At 39.2% G+C, this 18,190-nt stretch overlaps 1 protein-coding gene across 1 annotated transcript in view; it reads left to right on the forward strand.

Annotated features, from left to right (window-relative positions):
- The window catches only part of PIK3C2G (phosphatidylinositol-4-phosphate 3-kinase catalytic subunit type 2 gamma), a 211,816-nt gene that overhangs the window by 40,709 nt on the left and 152,917 nt on the right, over positions 1–18,190 (forward strand). The window contains 2 exon segments of the mRNA XM_035550834.1: positions 2,381–2,506; positions 5,188–5,224. Coding sequence (XP_035406727.1) covers positions 2,381–2,506; positions 5,188–5,224 — 163 coding nt within the window.

Consider the following 18,190-nt stretch of genomic DNA (forward strand, 5'->3'; position numbering starts at 1 on the left):
AGTAGGGTGGATGTTTCATGGGTGTGGAAATTGATGCTGTTGGGGTTGAAATGTAGTGTTCCTAGAATCTGTCTAGTCAGACAACTAAGCATTTTGATTGCCCTAATAGTCTGACATCCACTTTATTTTTAAATCTGTTCAGACTATACTACTAACATAGAGAGAAAAGATTAAAAATTTTAATATGGACTGCAGACATAGCTTTTTTATATCATATAAATAACTTAAACCCAAAAATATCCTTCAAAGGTTCTGCTGGAATTTACATATGTAGAGGGGGGAAAAAAAAAAACATATACAAGATGTTGACTATAAATCTTGTTGACTTTCAGGAAATTTATACAAAAAGTCTCTTACTTTTGTAAGATAAATGAATCTCTGCCTTCCTTCATTTCAGGGGGAAAAAAAGAATGATATATGCATATATGGAAAAGCAAAAATTGTACATGCTAACATCTAAAAAGAGAGTGCAAAAGAAGTCATCATTCATAGTATTTAGTACTACACAATTTTCTTATATGCTTACTGTCCTTGATGTATAATCTGCTTCTTAAAGTAGCTACTGTATAAAAAAGGTATATGGTGTAGTAACTTCTATAAAAACATTAAATACTTTTTAAATTGATCTCTAAACTGAATAGTATATTATACAGAAATAGAGATGTTCCTCAAGACACCCAGCTCTCTTTGAGAAACAGCATATATGTGTGTATATAAAAATATGTAATGTGGGCGTTTCTTTCTCTCCAGCAGTATAGCTATTGCTCTACTCAAGGATTACACTTGTCTTCATGTAATGCTCATTTACTTCTCAGAAATTGCCCTTGCATGTATTTTTCTGTATCAATATAAAATCCCTTTTTCTAATAATCCATATCCACATGCAGAGAACAACAACAAAAAAAAATAATAAATGAAGATTGTATTTATTTTATTTGCCATATGTATAGTAATTGCATATATACACCTGTATATAATTTTTTACTCAACTGCACAGTAGACTAGCATATATAATATATAATTCATATATAATGATAATATAGCACATATAATATTCTATAATGCTTTAGTTTTGTCATAGTTATAGATGCTAAGAAAGCTGTATCATTTGTAAGCCTCCTACTTCTATTGGCAATGTATGTATGCATAGAGGGGAAATCCTGCAAGAGCTCAATTTAAAAATCCAGGTGATAGGAGACAAATATGCAGGAGGGAAAAGTGTACTCCTTGTAAATTGCCAAAAGGGTGAATCAGCTTCAGACCAAATGAAGGTCCAAAGTTCTCAAGAGATCACAGGCAGCCATAGCTTTTTTCTCTCTAGAGCCTCTAGGATGAAAAGGTGTTGCTGGTTTTATTTTTCATTAAACAAACAAACAAAATCAACTTACATTTAAAAATACAGTTAAATATGAAATTAGTAACCTCAATATATTTTTATATTTATTTGTATTAATGACAGGTGTTAACCTCAGTACTATCTGAATATAGAACCTAAGCTTGAAAACTGAAATTTCATCTTGGTTTGGTTTCATGCCCCTTTTAAGGCATGAAATGGATGAGTTAGAGAAATGGCTTTATCAGTACATAGACATGCTGTAGCTGACTGAAAGGAATGTTTATCAGTAGGAAAACATGGAGAATATTTTATAGAAGAGCTTCTGCTTTTTTCAGAGAATGTTTTAAAGTTTAAAGAAGTCATATAACTTACATTTTTTAACACATAAATTTTTATTTATTTATTTATTTTCCTGAACATAGAGTAGTTGATGCTTAGGAAGAGTTTTTCCTTCCTTTAGGATTCAGATTTTTTCTTGAATTCCCCAATGCATATCTGTATGTAGAGATTTATTTTAATATGGTAATATGTAAAGATTTATGAATTTATTATCAATAAGATTTAATAGTTTGATCTATATATATATACACTCTGCAGAAAAGCCAGTTACAAAACCACTCAGTCCACAGGTGTCAGTTTATGCAGCCTCCCACACAGTCACTATTTTTAGGAGGAACATGGATCTCTGCCATCTCTCACAGAGATGGGTAGGAGACAATAGTGGGGATAGATTCACAGTAGGATAAAAACCTCAGAAAGTTTGTGAATAATTTAGGTTCAGATTTTCTAAGAAGTTTCTTACAGAGCTTCTACACTCATGAAGTTCAGATAAACCTCCATTTTGCCTCAAGATCAGTCTTAGCAAATTTGTCACAGTTTTCAATGGGGTACATTTTGTGGAAGGGAATTGGATTTAAAAAAAAAAAAAAAAAAGCTATACCTAGCAAACTATTGATCAGTAGCAAGTTTGACATGGCCAAACTAATGCTGTTTGCCTATTTAAAAAAAAAAACTTTTTCTCTTCTTTTCTTTTTCTGTTATCAGCAGCATAAAGTTGATAATGTGATTGAAGTTGCTAAAGCAATCTGCAGTATCCTCTGCTTTGTGGAAACCAGAGACATTACTGATGCAGTCAAGAAACTCCTTGCAGTGCCATTGGTGAAAGCACAGGTAAAAAAAAAAAAAAAAAATATATATATATATATATATATACACACTGAAGCCTTCTTAAGGCTGCCTTGACAAGCAGATATCCTATTTTATCTTTGGAAGTGGAGCTCGAATAGGTGTGTATGCCAAATTGAGAAGATGCTTGCTTTCTCAGACCATTGCCTTCTTACAAAGCTGTTCTTTGTCTTTTTTCCTTCTTTCTTTTCTATCTATTGACTTTTAGTCCATGTCTGGTGATATGTCTAACACCTGGGATGGAAAAGTAAACAGTGGGCTATCTACTGTTAACTGGGTTAACCGTGAATGTTAATTAAACATGCTTAACTACATAAAAGGAATTTAATTATTCCTGATAGGCAGTTTGAGGTCCCATACATAAGACCGGAGAAAGCTAACAATTCATTTTATAACCTTTCTCATGTCATAGGAGTGACATACAGCAAATTAATTATCCTGTCATTCATATGCACTTACACTTGACAGGTTCAAACCCTTAAATGCTCATCATTTTACAGGGGCAAGGTTCTCACTAAGAGGTGAGAAGACTCGCCAAAAAAGTGTGCCAGTTGAAGTGACTTGAGTGATGCTCACAAAATACCTTCAATCTATGCATTCTTAGCCTTTGTTCATTCCTCTCATATGTTGAGGTGGGGGTAGAGTGGAGCAGTAACTTCCAGCTTAGGTATAGTACAGCACCTGAGCAAATAAACTCTAGAGTATCTGTGATGGCTTTCTGCAGATCTGGGCTGTAAGTAAAGCTATATGTTTCCGGAACAGGGGACACTAGAGCTCACAGAGCAGATATTGAGCATGGTCCTGGACAGAACCAGCTGTGCCCTTCTAGAATTAGTTATGTGGGTGCTTTCTCTCTGAAGGGTAGACTACTTAATGTTTTCTCAAGATGAAAAGCTGGTAAGTATTGTTAAGGACCAAGCTGCAAGAAAAAAACATAGCTCTGTTTTGATGATGTAGCTCAGAGCTCACCAGCTGATTCACTTAAATGTACTCCCTTGCTTTCTTTCCAGGTCATGGTTCACTGTAAATCTTGCCTGTGTAGCATCCTAAATCTTTTTGTGTCTGCTGCAGTGTCAATTATTAGAAATCACTATTCTGGTTAATGAACAGCATAAACATGTTTGTAACAGTGCACATTTTATCTGGCATGCCGTTGATTCAAATGGAAATGAGAGTATCTCCATTTAAGAAGAGGGTTTTTTGTGTATTAGAGGGCAAATACAGTAGCGAAAGAGATAAAAGTAATAACAAGGCCTGCTTTTCAGTTAAACCTCAGGTTGTCCTCAGAGATGTCAGGCAGATCAATATCTTCCCCTTGAGAAAAGTATTTTGTCAACCCAGAATCTTTAAGAGCTTGCTCCTGTAAACAGATAGAAAGGAGTAACAGAAGATAGTCTCCTTTAGGAATGAATTAGAGCAGAAGTAAAGTACTGGGACTAATTTATTAAAAGGTTTCTTTTGGAATGAATGGGAATTGTTTTAGTGTATTTTTTCTTCGTGTGTTCAGGTCAGCTCTGTGAATTCAACATGTAAACTGCCTCTTATGACTGGCTTATATTTACTGAGTATCCCTGAGTCCATTTTCAGTCCCATCCTCTCTGAATTCCAATAGACAGATATAGTGGTCAAAGAGACAAATTAGTAGCCCAGTTAGTATTGCCTGTCCCGCCTGTCATGACATGAAGAATAAGGTGATGGGATAAAAAACTAAGAGTGCAGGTCATCTGTTTCTGTTTCATGCATGTTTCATGCATGTTTCTGTTGATCATGTTTGCTTCTGCTTCTCTTCTGAGTCACTGTCATGCAAATACTGTTCTAATATTAGAGACGAACTGATTGTTATTATTAGGCAAATAATTGAATTATGAGCTGATCTATTCTGTTGTGTAAAATGAATAAAAATAAAATAAAACCTGCTCCAAGGGTTTCCAGCTTGCCCTTGCTCATTCCCTAGTGTGTGTCCAATGCTGGGGAATTTCCAGCTCTGCTATATAGACTGTCTCCAATATATCGAGGTTCTACTGAACCAATTTCCATGTACTTCCTTGTATAGATGGAGTAATACTCTTTCCTTTTTCTGTCTTCTGTCTATTTCAGTTATGAGCTCTTCAGAGAAGGGAATGCCTTTCTTTATCTATATGTACATTCTCCAGAATAATAGAGTGCTGGTCCTGGCTGGAATTTCCAGAGAGTAAAAATGTTAAGTGATGGTGGTGATGATAAAATGATTGTGTTTGCTCATCTGTAGTGAGAGAAATGATACTGTTCTTAAATACACTCTTTCGAATGTTAAAGTTGAATATTTTATCACTAGTCTTAAAATACTTTTTCACACTTCTGTTGAAGAATACTGACTAGCTTGTTACTATTTTTTTATTATTATTATTTTTTGAAAGACATACAGTTTTAAGATGTTGAGTTCTTTGTTCTTTTAACATTTCCTTTCAGGCTTTGTTAGTTGAACTTTTTGCCTGTCCCTTGAAACCTTCCTATAAAGGCTGTCTATGACCTTGACTGACACCCCTCTCCCCTTAGTCCCTTACCTGGTGAAGCAAACCTGACTAACAGCTGACTTCAAACAAACTGAGGGAGGGGAGTTGAACTGCTCCTGCACCAGCAAATGCTGCTGCTATATGCTTCTTACTCATCTGAGAAATAAGTGCTAGGATAGTCTATTAGACTGGCAATCTATAAAAAGTTCAGGTCTGAGTCTATGAAGAGCCTCATCTTGCTCAGCAGACACAGAAGTATAAATGTCATAAGGCAGTAAAGTATATTTCTGCATGTTCTATAACTCAGATGCAGCTCAATTTTATGAAAATAGAGATTACACATTATATAAAACTACATTATATATAGAATAGTGTGTGTATATATATATATATATATATATAACAAATCAGATTTTATTCATGTTTACAAATATTTATACAAAGAAAATAGACCAGCTCTCTTTTCTGTATCAACGTATGTAGCCAGAATTAGTACTCCCTGGTTGGATGCTTGATGGAGCACCAACTCCTCCAATCCCTTTTCAAGTCAGTCTCACACTGAAGTGTAGGGGTATTTAATGTGAGTTACGGGTCCTGGTCAAGTGATTAAATCTTGCCATATTAGTCTATCCTGTCAATCTGCTTTGCGTTTCTATTATGCTAATCAACACAGTATCCCAAAGACTTTTTGTTAGGGTGGAAGAGAGGAAGGGTGCCTAACCGCTACAAGGATCAGTCTTTTCTCAGACAAACAAGTAACTTGCACCACAACTGAAATGAAATTTGAGGCTACCTGTCACATCTCAAATACCACAGCATTACAGACTGGGTAAGGGCAAAATGCCAGAAGAAAAGTTCTAATTGCCTTTTCACGATGTTTTCATGATGCTTTAGTGTAACGTATGGTATGATTTTGTGTGGAATGCCTTTTAACATTTTCATTTGGCAAGCTCTGTGTGCACATAATGTATCAGGGAAACTACTGCTTACTCCTTCCAATGTAAATTACATAGGATGCAATACACATTTGCTATTTGATATGTGCAGATATACATATCTGTACATGGGTGCTTGCTTACTTTAAAAAAATAAAAATCTGTGTTTCTATTTGTCATTTTATGGGAAAAAAAAAAAAGAAAAAAAACCACACAACTTTCTTCAAATATGTGTTCAATTAAACTATACTTATTACCTCCTTACTGCCTCATTGCCAGTACCATGAATTCCTCCAGTGTGGCTAAGAGATTATGAAAGCAACTGGCACCACTGATAGTTTCTTCTTAACTGATTGTGTCTCTTTATAAAGGTGATTCATTCAGTCTCTAACCAACCTAACCCTGGGATTTTAAAATCCGTTCAGGGGAAATACTGGGCCTGCTGTACAATTAATGTTTTTCATCTCTCCTTTTTCTTCCTTTCTTACAGCAGCTTACAAAAAGTCCTATGAGATCAAATCCTGCCAGAACAGGCACTAATCCACTGTATGTTAAATGGGCTACACTACGTTGAAATTATAAGTGCTGTTCCAAAAGGTTGTTTACTTTCCAAAATTTGAGAGAATTGAACGAAGGTCTCCATTCCCATTTGTCTTGCTGCATTTAAAGATTGTGAAAACATATTTCTCAACACAGAGGTTGCTTTTCTCCCCTCAAGTAAGCATTTGACTTCTCTTCATATTTACCAGACAACTGCTGACAACTCCAAGATGGGTACCTGAGGGATGATGTACTTTGAGCATTGCACTTCATATGTCACATCCACATGAAATGCCATTTTTAAGATGTCTCTTGCTGAATACATGTGTACTAACATGTAGCATCCTCAACCTGTTGCAGAGGGATTAATGACTGTAAAGGATAATAAACCTTGCAGGGACATGGGTTTATAGTGCAAGCCATGGGCATACTGAAGCACCAAATTACCTTGACAGACTCTCTGGTTGAGTCACACCTCAGTAACATATTTCTGTGTCACCTTGGTAAATGAGAGTCTGATGTAGGAGCCAGACAAGAACAGGGCTGACTGAGCTGCCAGCAGGGGAAGCTTTTGAGCTGAAGCCGGCTTGGTGCAGAGCTCCATGTGGTGCCAGCAGATTTTCCTGTGTGGAGGTGAAAGTACACGCAGTGTAGCAACATTTATTTTTGCCCAGTGTCTGAGAAGCCTGGAGCGAGGCCTGACTGTGGCAGCTATTGGACTTCGGAATTTAGTAGAGCAGCTTTAAAAAATAAATAAATAGTAATCTTTAAAATTAGCCTAGTCAATTCAGGCTACATAACTTACCTGACCTTTTAGAGGCCATAAGCACACAGCAGTTTCCATCCACAGCACTGGGGCACCTGAAGCGAGAATCCAGGTACTGCCCTGGATGTTAGGCATCAAGAGCCATGGTTAGGCACCCAGGGTCTAAATGACCCCTGGATCACTGTGCCTGGTATTTCCTGTTGGTCAATTCTAGTTAGCTGTCTGCTTGAAGGCCTTTGAAGGCATAGCTATTTTTACTGATTTGGTGCAGGAACACAGCCTATAGGCTGCCTGAGCAGGAAGTTGTTGCTCCTCAGCTTGGAGAGGAGGCCAAGAACCTGGCTGAGCAGGCCGAGGCATTGTGGTATTTGTGTATACAAGATATGCAAAAGAATGGACGGGGTTTTCTTATCTCTACAAAACCAGTGCAAAGTCTGAAGATGTGTATGCACCTTAAATGCAGATTAAGTGCTTCTTTGTATTTTGACATGCTTAAATACTGCCAGAAATCCCATCCTGAGCAACTTGTCTGAGCTGCTAGAGGGAGCAGGAGCTAGAGATGGAAGGTAGGCCCTGGATCCCAGTCATGACCAATATCATCATAACAATGTTACCCTTTCTCACCCCAAACAACTTTATTTTCCATGAGTACTATTCCTAACACCATTTTACCTGCTATCTGTTCTTTTCTGAAGTAACTGATTACTTTTTTCCCTTGGGTTTTATCTTTCTAGAATTCACTTCCATGTGTGGAAACACCAGACAAAGGTAAAGTGTTGTTTTTAAAAAATTCAAGATATCATCAGAAAATACGTTTTGCTGTTCGTTTGTATTAGTGAACTGTTTTAGTTGGCATATTGCAGATGTTTACATATTCAGTTACATGGTAATTATGCTAAATAAAAATTTAAGTGATACAAAAATATAAATGAAACATAGCATTTCCCAAAACTAATCTGGAGATTCAAATATGATGAATGAGGATGAAAGAGCATATTATAGTTAGTGGTGGTCATAGTAGCGATGATAATGTTATTTTTAGTAGCTCTCCTTAATCCTGACTTTTTATGTAGAGAAAAGGGAAAATAAGGAACTTCCTGAAAGCCTGAAAAAATAATTTTGTGTGTGGCTTTTCTCCTCCGCTCTAGTAATTTTCATTGCTCCTTCCTTAAGCTTTAGTTCTTCTTCATCTTTCATTGTGTAAATAGTGTGTTGTCTGGGATGATATACTGTCATAAAAGTAGGTTAATTAACAGTAATGGACAAAATGATAGACCCTACCTTATTTAATCCCTCAGATAAAATCCACTTAGCATCACTGCCCCAGTACTGTTAGCATTACTAAAGAGTTGCTCCCAGGCTGAGGGATGAGCAGGAGTCTGTCCTCTCATGGGTGTCTGTGTTGGGTTCCCTGTGGTGACAGCCACCTCCAGGGCTCAGGTCCTGCCCTACCCCATTGTGGCTGCCTGTGACCTGTAACCAGAGCCCTACGCTGATGCTCTCAAAGGGGCAGCCATCTGAATTTCCGGATGAGACAAGATGTGCTGCAGAATGGCTGTCTGTTTTGTTTGGGGAAAAAAGTGTCCGTTTAAGATGTACTTTTTCTCCTTCCCTCTTTTAGCTGCTTTTGTTGCAATGTGCCCAGAGAGGTAAAGAGGTGAACCAACCACAAAGATTGCAGCAGTATTTCAAACACAGATGTGATTTAAATGAAGGATTCCAAATGCCAGGCTTGTTGTTTCACCATTATTCAATTTCACGTGCCGCAAACAAAGAAACAGCAATTATATTTGTAAACTGCCAAGAAAAGCTAAGCAGCTAGGGGACCAGGGGAGTATGGGAAGAACATGCAGGTGTAGAAGGGAGGAGCTGGATGATAAGGAGTTTATAGGATTATTTTCCCTTGGATATAGTCATTTATCCCTTAAACACTACTAATGGAAAAAAATGGTTGAATACAAAAAGGAATTAATAGTTACTAATGAACATCTACCTTGGAAATCACCCACTGTTCCAGAAAACCTGTCTGGAAAGGATTTGAAACATTCCTCTACTTAAAGATATTTCCAAGGTTGGGCTTGACTGAATCAGTAGCTTCCTCAAGGAAAATCTGATTTCTTGAGTAAAAGTAAAGGAATCTCTCAGCTTTTGACTCTACTTTTCTGCACCTATTTATTTATGCCAGGAGACTTTTACCTGTGAATACTTATACTACTGTTTGTTCTCGGCACGCCCTAATTTCATAACAATTGTAGGGTCCTTTTGGTAATGTAACATTAGAAACTGCAACTTACTGATTGCAAGTCAGAACTTGCCGGGCCATTAGTAGTTCTGTGTAGAAGACTACATTCAAAGTTTTCCAGGGTAACCAAAAATTCCATTACATGCACTGATACACATTTCATGTATGTATTAACACACTATGTGTTATGCATTATATCTAGACCTACTAAATAAACTTGTAAAAGCCAGCAAAATATTTAAAGCTAGGCCAACATGTTAAAACAAAAAAGTCTAGTTCTCATATCAAAGCCTGTGGTTAAGGTTATGTCTGATTTAAAATAAAAAATAAAAAATGTAAAAGAGCAATGCCCAAAACTGATCTACTGGAACCTAGACCTCATGCCCAGGAAGTGGATAAAAACATTACACACATCTGTTCTTTTTGGGATCAAGAGCTTTCTTCAGTCACAATCACCTCAGTGCTCACCTTCATGATAATGCCGTGGTGTCTCCCATCCTGGGGATACTGAGCCTGAGACGAATTCAGATGGTATTTTCACCTGCTGAGGCTAGAAGTAAAAATCACTTGGAAGGTAAGACCTGCATTCCAGGTGAAACCACCTATGTTTCCTTTTTCCACCTCATTGGCTCCCCACCCTCTTTTTACTTCATTATGCTTAGCTGGCTAAATGACATGCATGCAAAAATTTGCAAGCCTGTGACCCAAAAGTAAAGTAAAATCACGATCTTAACCTAGGGCAGGTAAGTTTTTCCAGACCTAAGGGAAGTGAAAAAGCATGTCTCTTGCAGCACAATTGCAAATGAAGTCAGCACTGACAGTTGAGGGGACAGGCTGCATTTCCCATTTGTGCTGTTTCTTTTCTGTTCTTTTCTGTTTCTTTTCTGTGTTCATGCTTATCTTCAAGAAAGCAGGATCAAACTCAAACAGCAGGAGCAATAATCAGTTACTTCAGCTAATATTTTTTGCTGTTTTCCTCCTTCCCCCAAGTTATTACCTCGAGTATCATAAAAGACTGCCAAATGGTGTTTTGCTTCTCTCCGTTATAGCTTCTCACTCCCACAAAAGAGAAAAGGATATAAGATAATATCAAAGTGAAAGTTTTACTTAATAATTTGTTTAGAAACTGCTATATTTTTTCTCTTTAATAAAAGATTAACAGAGGTTTAATGTTAGTCATTCACCATGGACTACGCAGGTCAAAGAGTATATTCAAAATCTTAAGCCTTGATTTAGTGTTGCAATAACTGGTTCTATTAACAGAGTTGTCTCTGTAGACCAAATTATTCCACTGCTGCAAACAGAGCAGTACTCATCCATGCTACATCTAAGTATGGATCATGTTCTGTTCCCTGTATGAAGTCCTCAGAAAATCATATTAATGTTGGAGTGCTCAATGTGGTTTCTTTTTCTTAAATATGAGACATTATCACCTTTCTTCAGTATATAGTTTGCCCAGAAAATAAAGAATAAGATTATTCAAGTTAATAGAGATTTAACATTGCGGTTCACTGCAATCTAGAGTATGAAGAAGGCTGCATGCTGGTATAAAATTCACTTGGTGTGCCTTTCTCAAAAGCTGATGAATGAATGTTTATATACTGTCTACAGCCTTGTGACTTCAGGCAAGGATTTCACCGGATCAGACATGATAAGCAGCTTTTGGAACTTGATCCATAGTTCTCTGGGACCCATCTCAGAAAGTCCAATATGCACCATGAACTGGTGATATTGAATCCAACAGTCTTTTCTATAATAACTGCTGGAATTTCTGTCTTTTTGAGTGGATGTAGAAAACAGATGCCTTGATGATGATATATTTAATGAAATGAAGCTGTCATTACATTTGAGGGTGTAAAGATTCACTGATTGAGCTTTGGATTTGATAGTTACTTCTAGATCTGGTCATAAAAATATTTATCAAAGAAAATTAAAAAAAAAAAAAACATAAAAGGAGGAAGGAGGAAAATGGGAGCTTTATTTTAAAGTTTTCCTATATTAAATAGAAAACTCTTCCTTCTTTCCCTGGGACAAAGCCATTATAATTTTGTTTTGGAAAGATTGCTTTTTGTTTTCAGAGCATAGAAAAATGTCAAGAGCTTTTATTGAATATATTTCATCTCCGTAAGCCTCTCCTGCATTGTTTTTAATTTTGAGCATGGTTCTTTAATTTTAAGCTGTTGCTGTGTTACATCTTGATATGTTTTCCTGAAAGTCAAGTTGTTGTTTAACAAGATTTGTTTAACTAAGATCAATTTTTGTATAACTACGATCCCCCAGTCCTCAAAAAAGAAAAAAAAAATCAGTTGCAAAAACATTTTGTATACTAGTACTAGGACAACAGCAGATTTTTAAGTTTCTTTCAAAAGATAATTCACAGGATTCTTCAGTTAACAGGAGGAAACAAACAAAAATACTGGTGCATGGAAACTTCAGCTGATCAGTTTTGGCATTGCAGCCTTTTCATGTTTTGCCTTTTTCTTATTCATTTTCTTCTGATGGTGGTCTAATTCACATTGCTTAGCACCTCAGCTAAATCTTGAGCCTTTCTCTTAAAATAAGTGGGAAAGAGTAATGTCAAAATCAAGTTCTCCAAAATATCTTTAAGGTGACACAAGAATCTTAATCCTTCCATCCAAATTCTTTTCAACCGGATATTTGTTGTGTCTTACCTGGAGAAAACATGTACAGAATCAGACAGGGCATGTTGAATATGTATTAAATTGATATTATCTGCTAGCAAAGTGTCTACTCTTTTGTAAGGTCTGATACTGAAATCATATGTGAATTGTAAAACTGGACTGAGAAAAAGAAAGTACTTTTTTTTTTTTTAATAAGGAATAAGCTAGTATATTCCTCACTATCTCTTGAAAGTACATGCAGGTATATTCATTTACATTTTCAGGGATGGCATGGGTTGTTCTGTTTCTCATCAACAGTGAAATTCATGCCTTCAAACTTCAAGTACAAGGAGCATGTGTCAGAAATAAACACATCTGGCAGTTGTCATTAAAATTCTCTTCCCTTGTTTTCATCTCATTTCCACAGTGGAGCAGTGAGAAGGTGATGCTGAATAAATCCATACCAGCAATAAATTGAGGCTTCAGTTGTGAGATTATTAATCTCAGTCACAATTCACTTTTTGATGTGGTATACTTGTCATACCCTTGGAGATTAACTATGCATGGGACACCTTTTTGGAAAATAAACTCTGGCATACCTAAAACTTTGGATCTGCTATAGGAAGTCTACAGCCTTTGCTATGTAAATCATCGAAACGCTATAGTCCTTTCTCATCTAAGATTTATTTGTCATTAAAAGCAGTAAACCTCTCTGGCTTAATGAATGGGCTGCGTAGTCTCAGTGTACCAAATCCTATTCAGCAGTTCATAAAAATACAGTGAAAAACTGCTGACCAACTCTTGTGAGTAATGGACACTTACAGACTAGCCAAGATGTTTGTCTCTAATTTAGCTAATTGCCACTAGGCTTAATGAGTGAAGAGTGGGGTGAGGAGGGAAAGGGCTGACTGTGGCACAAAAACCACTGGGTGGTTTTAAACTGAGAGCTGACAAGTAAGAAAACACATGTAGGAAAAACTGTTGTAGTTGTAGACTAAGTCATACTTGGACATTTGCTTACACTTGAACTGTATTCATGAGAAGAATCATGCTGGATCTCCCATTAATTAGGTAAATAACGCTGAAATTTCATTCATCTCCTTTTGCTGGTGGTCAGACCGAATGCCCCATTGCTGTCTTCACCCTTCACGCCATCTTAGCAACAGAACCAGTCAGCAGTGCCCACCAGAGCCTGCTTCCAAACTAGCTCAGTTTCCACAGTTGGGCACAGATTCTGCAAATTCTTGGGTGAAAGATGGAGTTTTGAAAGAGAGAAACAGAAAAGGAAGAAAATTTCCCAGCTTCCTTCACTGGTGTTTGTGTGTGTCTCACAGACGCTGCCTGTAACTACGTGAAGACTTTTAACCTTGCCCCATCTAGCCACGTAGCTCTTGTAGGACAAGCAGATCCCTGACACACAGGAAACCTTTTTCACCTCACCACTGACAGAATGAAGCATGTAACAAGTAAATGAAGTAACAAAATGTGATTTTCCTTATGTTTTTCCTTTTCTCCCTCAGTTTTGGAGGATTTTGTTTTTACCTATCTGACATTCAGTTATGTCTCTCAGGTAGCTGGATAGAATCATTCCTCTGCAAATGTGGCTAGTGGAGGAGAGTTTGGATACACCAATAGGCATCTAGCCTGTGAAAATCTTCTGTTAGGGAAAATGTTTACACATTACCCTACTGTGTATGTTTCACATGTTTGTTTTTTTCTTTCTGCAAGGAATATTTCCTTCTTTCTGTGGCTTTGTTGATATATGATACATTTCCTCTTGTTCTTGAAAAAAAATTGAATAATAGCCATATAGCATAGAATACAGGTTGTATAAACTGCAGGGCCAAAGGGCATGCTTCAGCAAACAGCTGGAAGTTTTATAAGGATTCCAAACTCCATTGCCCCTCATTTTGGAGAAAATGCTGTAAAGGTTGTATTTGGCAATCATTGACTTCAGAGGGCCAATTTGCATAAATAAAGACTTTGCTATTACATTACTTCTACCTATCTGTCTCTTTGAACAGATTGGATTCAGGGAGCCTCTTAAATAGCTGTTTTTCCTCACGGTAAATACTGTGCTATGGTAAAAATCCACTGATGTTCTCTTCTAGACCTCTTAAAAAGGTTTTATGTATACGACTATAGGTAATTCCTTGGAACGTAAAATAATTCAGTGCAAATTAAACATTTGGTTTGGAAGGTGTACATCTTATCGCACAACCAAGAGGACTGGGTTTGAGAATAATATGGTATCCTGTGGAAAAATGCATTAAAGCTAAAGATAGAGCAATTATGGAAAATGATGATAAATAGAGAAAGTAGTAAAGAGCATAAATAAAAAGAAATAAGAAATATATGGTAGGCAAAGAACTATATACAAAACAGAGTAAAAAGACTGAGTTTTTTAATTGATTAGTCTCTAAAATGATTCTGCTCATTTACGTGGAAAATGATTACAACCAGAGAAGATGTGGAATTCTAGCCAGTCCTTCATGCGTGCAGTAACTTGGTGTCAGTATTTCCAGTAGCAAACTTCACTATATGTTGAACTATTTCAAAGTTGAGTATGTCTGTATTGTTACATAATTTAAATGTCTTCATTATAGAATGAAGATTGATATAATTCCTTTGCACTTTTTGCCATGCATTTTGTGACGCAATAATTCTGAGTATTCTCTAGTTCAAAGGCCAAAGGTATCAAAGAAGGGAAATAAATCAGGGGCACAGGTTGTGTTTGCCTCTGTCCTTCCGATAGGGGGGATCAATGCTGACAAGCAGACTCATCATATTAACACATGGCTTCGGGACTGGTGCAACCAGCAGAATTTCGGGTTTTTCAGTCATGGGAAGGTCTACGCGAAACCGGGCCTGCTGGCACCAGATGGGATGCACCTTTCTCAGAGAAGGGTAAGGATTTTTGCTCAGGAGTTGGCAGGACTGATAGATAGGGCTTTAAACTAGAGTCAAAGGGGGGAAGGGGATAAAACCAGGCACGCCGGTGATGAGCTAAGGGATGGTGTGCTAGAATCAGAGGGACTGTGTGCTAGTGAGGCCCTTCGGTCGGCTACACAAGGTGCTGTGTGTAGGGAGGCGCATTTGAAGTGCTTCTACACAAATGCACGCAGTATGAGGAATAAAATGGATGAGCTAGAAGTCTTGGCCCAGTCCCACAGCTACGACATCATTGGCATAAGCGAAACCTGGTGGGATGAGTCCTGTGGCTGGTGTGTTGCAATAGATGGTTACAGGCTCTTCAAGACGGACAGGCAGGGTAGGCGAGGTGGCGGGGTGGCAATGTATGTGAAGCATGGGCTGGACTGTGTGGAACTTCAAGTTGGCAATGGCAAAGTTGAGAGCCTCTGGGTAAGGATTAAGGGACGAACAAATAAAGGGGATGTCGTTGTGGGAGTCTATTACAGACCACCTGGCCAGGACGACAACGCCGATGAATCATTCTTTGCAGAACTAAGAGATGCCTCGAGATCAACTCCACTTGTCCTTATGGGGGATTTCAACTTGCCGGACGTCAACTGGGATCACCACACGGCTGACACGAGCAAGTCCAGGAGGTTCATAAAGCACCCAGATGATAACTTGTGGTGCAGATGCTAAGGGAGCCAACTAGGAAAGGTGCCCTCCTAGATCTGTTGCTGGAGAACAGAGAGGGTCTTGTGGGAGACGTGGCAATTGGCAGCTGTCTCGGTCATAGTGACCATGAAGTGGTTGAGTTTAGAATTTATGGTGACAGAAGGAAAACTGTCACCAAAACTTCAGCCCTGGATATGGGGAAAGCAGACTTCAGGCTGCTCAGGGAACTAGTCAGCAAGGTCCCCTGGGAAACTGCTTTTGAAGGCATTGGCATCCATCAGTGCTGGTCAGTCTTTAAGCACTGCCTCCTAAAAGCACAAGATGAGGCTATTCCAAAATATCGGAAGTCAGGCAGGTGGGGCAGAAGGCCGGCCTGGCTGACCAGGGAACTTCTACTGGAGCTTAGGCGAAAAAAGAAAGTGTACGGCTGCTGGAAGGAGGGTCAGGCGAAGAGGAAGGAATACAGGGATGCTGTTTGTGTTTGTAGGAAGAAAATTCGTGTGGCCAAAGCCCAACTAGAGTTGAACCTGGCCATGTCTGTGGGAGACAATAAAAAAGGTTTTTTTAGATATGTGAACAGGAAAAGGAGAACTAAAGAAAACATAGGTCCGCTACTAGATGGGGAAGGTCTCCTCACAATGACATACGCAAAGCAGAGACGTTTAATGCCTTCTTCGCTTCTGTCTTCAACACTGATGATGGGCTTCGGGACCCAGGGTACCCTGAGCTGGACGACCATGACAGTGGGAATGACAAACTCCCAACCGACCCTGAACGTGTGCAGGATTTGCTGCTCCACCTGGATCCATACAAGTCCATGGGTCCGGATGGGATTCATCCCAGGGTGCTTAAAGAGCTGGCTGACGTCATCGCGGGACCTCTCTCAATTATTTTTCAATGATCTTGGGAATCTGGAGAGGTCCCATTGGACTGGAAGCTGGCAATTGTTGTGCCAATTTTCAAGAAGGGTAAGAAAGAAGACCCTAGCAATTACAGGCCTGTCAGTCTCACGTCAGTGCCTGGTAAAATTATGGAGAGGATGATCCTTGAAGTTATTGAAGCGCACCTGGGGGACAATGCAGTCATTGATCCCAGCCAACATGGGTTCATGAGGGGTAGGTCCTGCCTAACAAATTTGATTTCCTTTTATGATAAGATCACCCATCTAGTCGATCAAGGGAAACCAGCTGATGAGATCTTTTTGGGCTTCAGCAAAGCTTTTGACACGGTTTCCCATAGGATCCTACTGGACAAAATGTCCAGCATACAGCTTAACAAAAACATCATGCGATGGGTGAGCAATTGGCTGACAGGCAGGGCTCAAAGGGTTGTGGTTAATGGGGCCACATCTGGCTGGCGGACAGTCACCAGTGGGGTCCCTCAAGGCTCCATTTTAGGGCCAGTCCTCTTCAATGTTTTTATAAATGATTTGGATGTAGGCCTAGAAGGTGTTTTGAGCAAATTTGCCAACGACACCAAAATTGGAGAAGCTGTGGACTCGGATGAGGGTGGAAAGGCCTTGCAGAGAGATCTGGACAGATTGGAGAGCTGGGCGATCACCAACCACGTGAAGTTTAACAAAAGCAAGTGCCGGGTCCTGCACCTGGGACGGGGCAACCCTGGCTATACGTACAGACTGGGCGACGAGACGCTGGAGAGCAGCCCCGCAGAGAGGGATCTGGGGGTTGTGGTTGACAGCAAGTTGAATATGAGCCAGCAGTGTGCCCTGGCAGCCAGGAGGGCCAACCCTATCCTGGGATGCATCAAGCACAGCATTGCTAGTCGGTCGAAGGAAGTGATTGTCCAGCTCTACTCTGCGCTGGTGCGGCCTCACCTCGAGTACTGTGTGCAGTTCTGGGCACCACAGTACAAAAAGGACATTAAACTGTTGCGGAGTGTCCAGAGGAGGGCGACGAAGATGGTGAAGGGCCTAGAGGGTAAGACATATGAGGAGCGGCTAAGGTCACTGGGCCTGTTCGGCCTGGAGAAGAGGAGGCTGAGGGGGACCACACCTCAGTCTACAACTTCCTCACAAGAGGGAGTGGAGAGGCAGGTGACCTATTCTCCGTTATCACCAGTGACAGGACCCGTGGGAATGGTGTTAAGCTGAGGCAGGGGAAGTTTAGGCTAGACATCAGGAAGAGGTTCTTCACCGAGAGGGTGGTCGCACACTGGAACAGGCTCCCCAGTGAAGTAGTCACTGCACCAAGCCTGTCTGAATTTAAGAAGCGATTGGACTGTGCACTTAGTCACATGGTCTAAACTTTTGGGCAGACCTGTGCGGTGCCAGGAGTTGGGTCCCTTCCAACTCGGGATATTCTATGATTCTATGATTCTGAAGTTCCAGACCAGTGATATTTTGTTTGGAGACGTTTCTAGTAGGAAAGTGGGATAGCTAAAGTCAGTGAATCATGCTGTCTGTAGCTGCTATTGGGCAGGATACTTGCTCCTATCCCAAGTATTGAAAACTAATATAAGTAAGTGT

The sequence above is a fragment of the Cygnus atratus genome, chromosome 1 (genome assembly GCF_013377495.2).
Source record: "Cygnus atratus isolate AKBS03 ecotype Queensland, Australia chromosome 1, CAtr_DNAZoo_HiC_assembly, whole genome shotgun sequence".
Classification (NCBI taxonomy): Eukaryota; Metazoa; Chordata; class Aves; order Anseriformes; family Anatidae; genus Cygnus; species Cygnus atratus.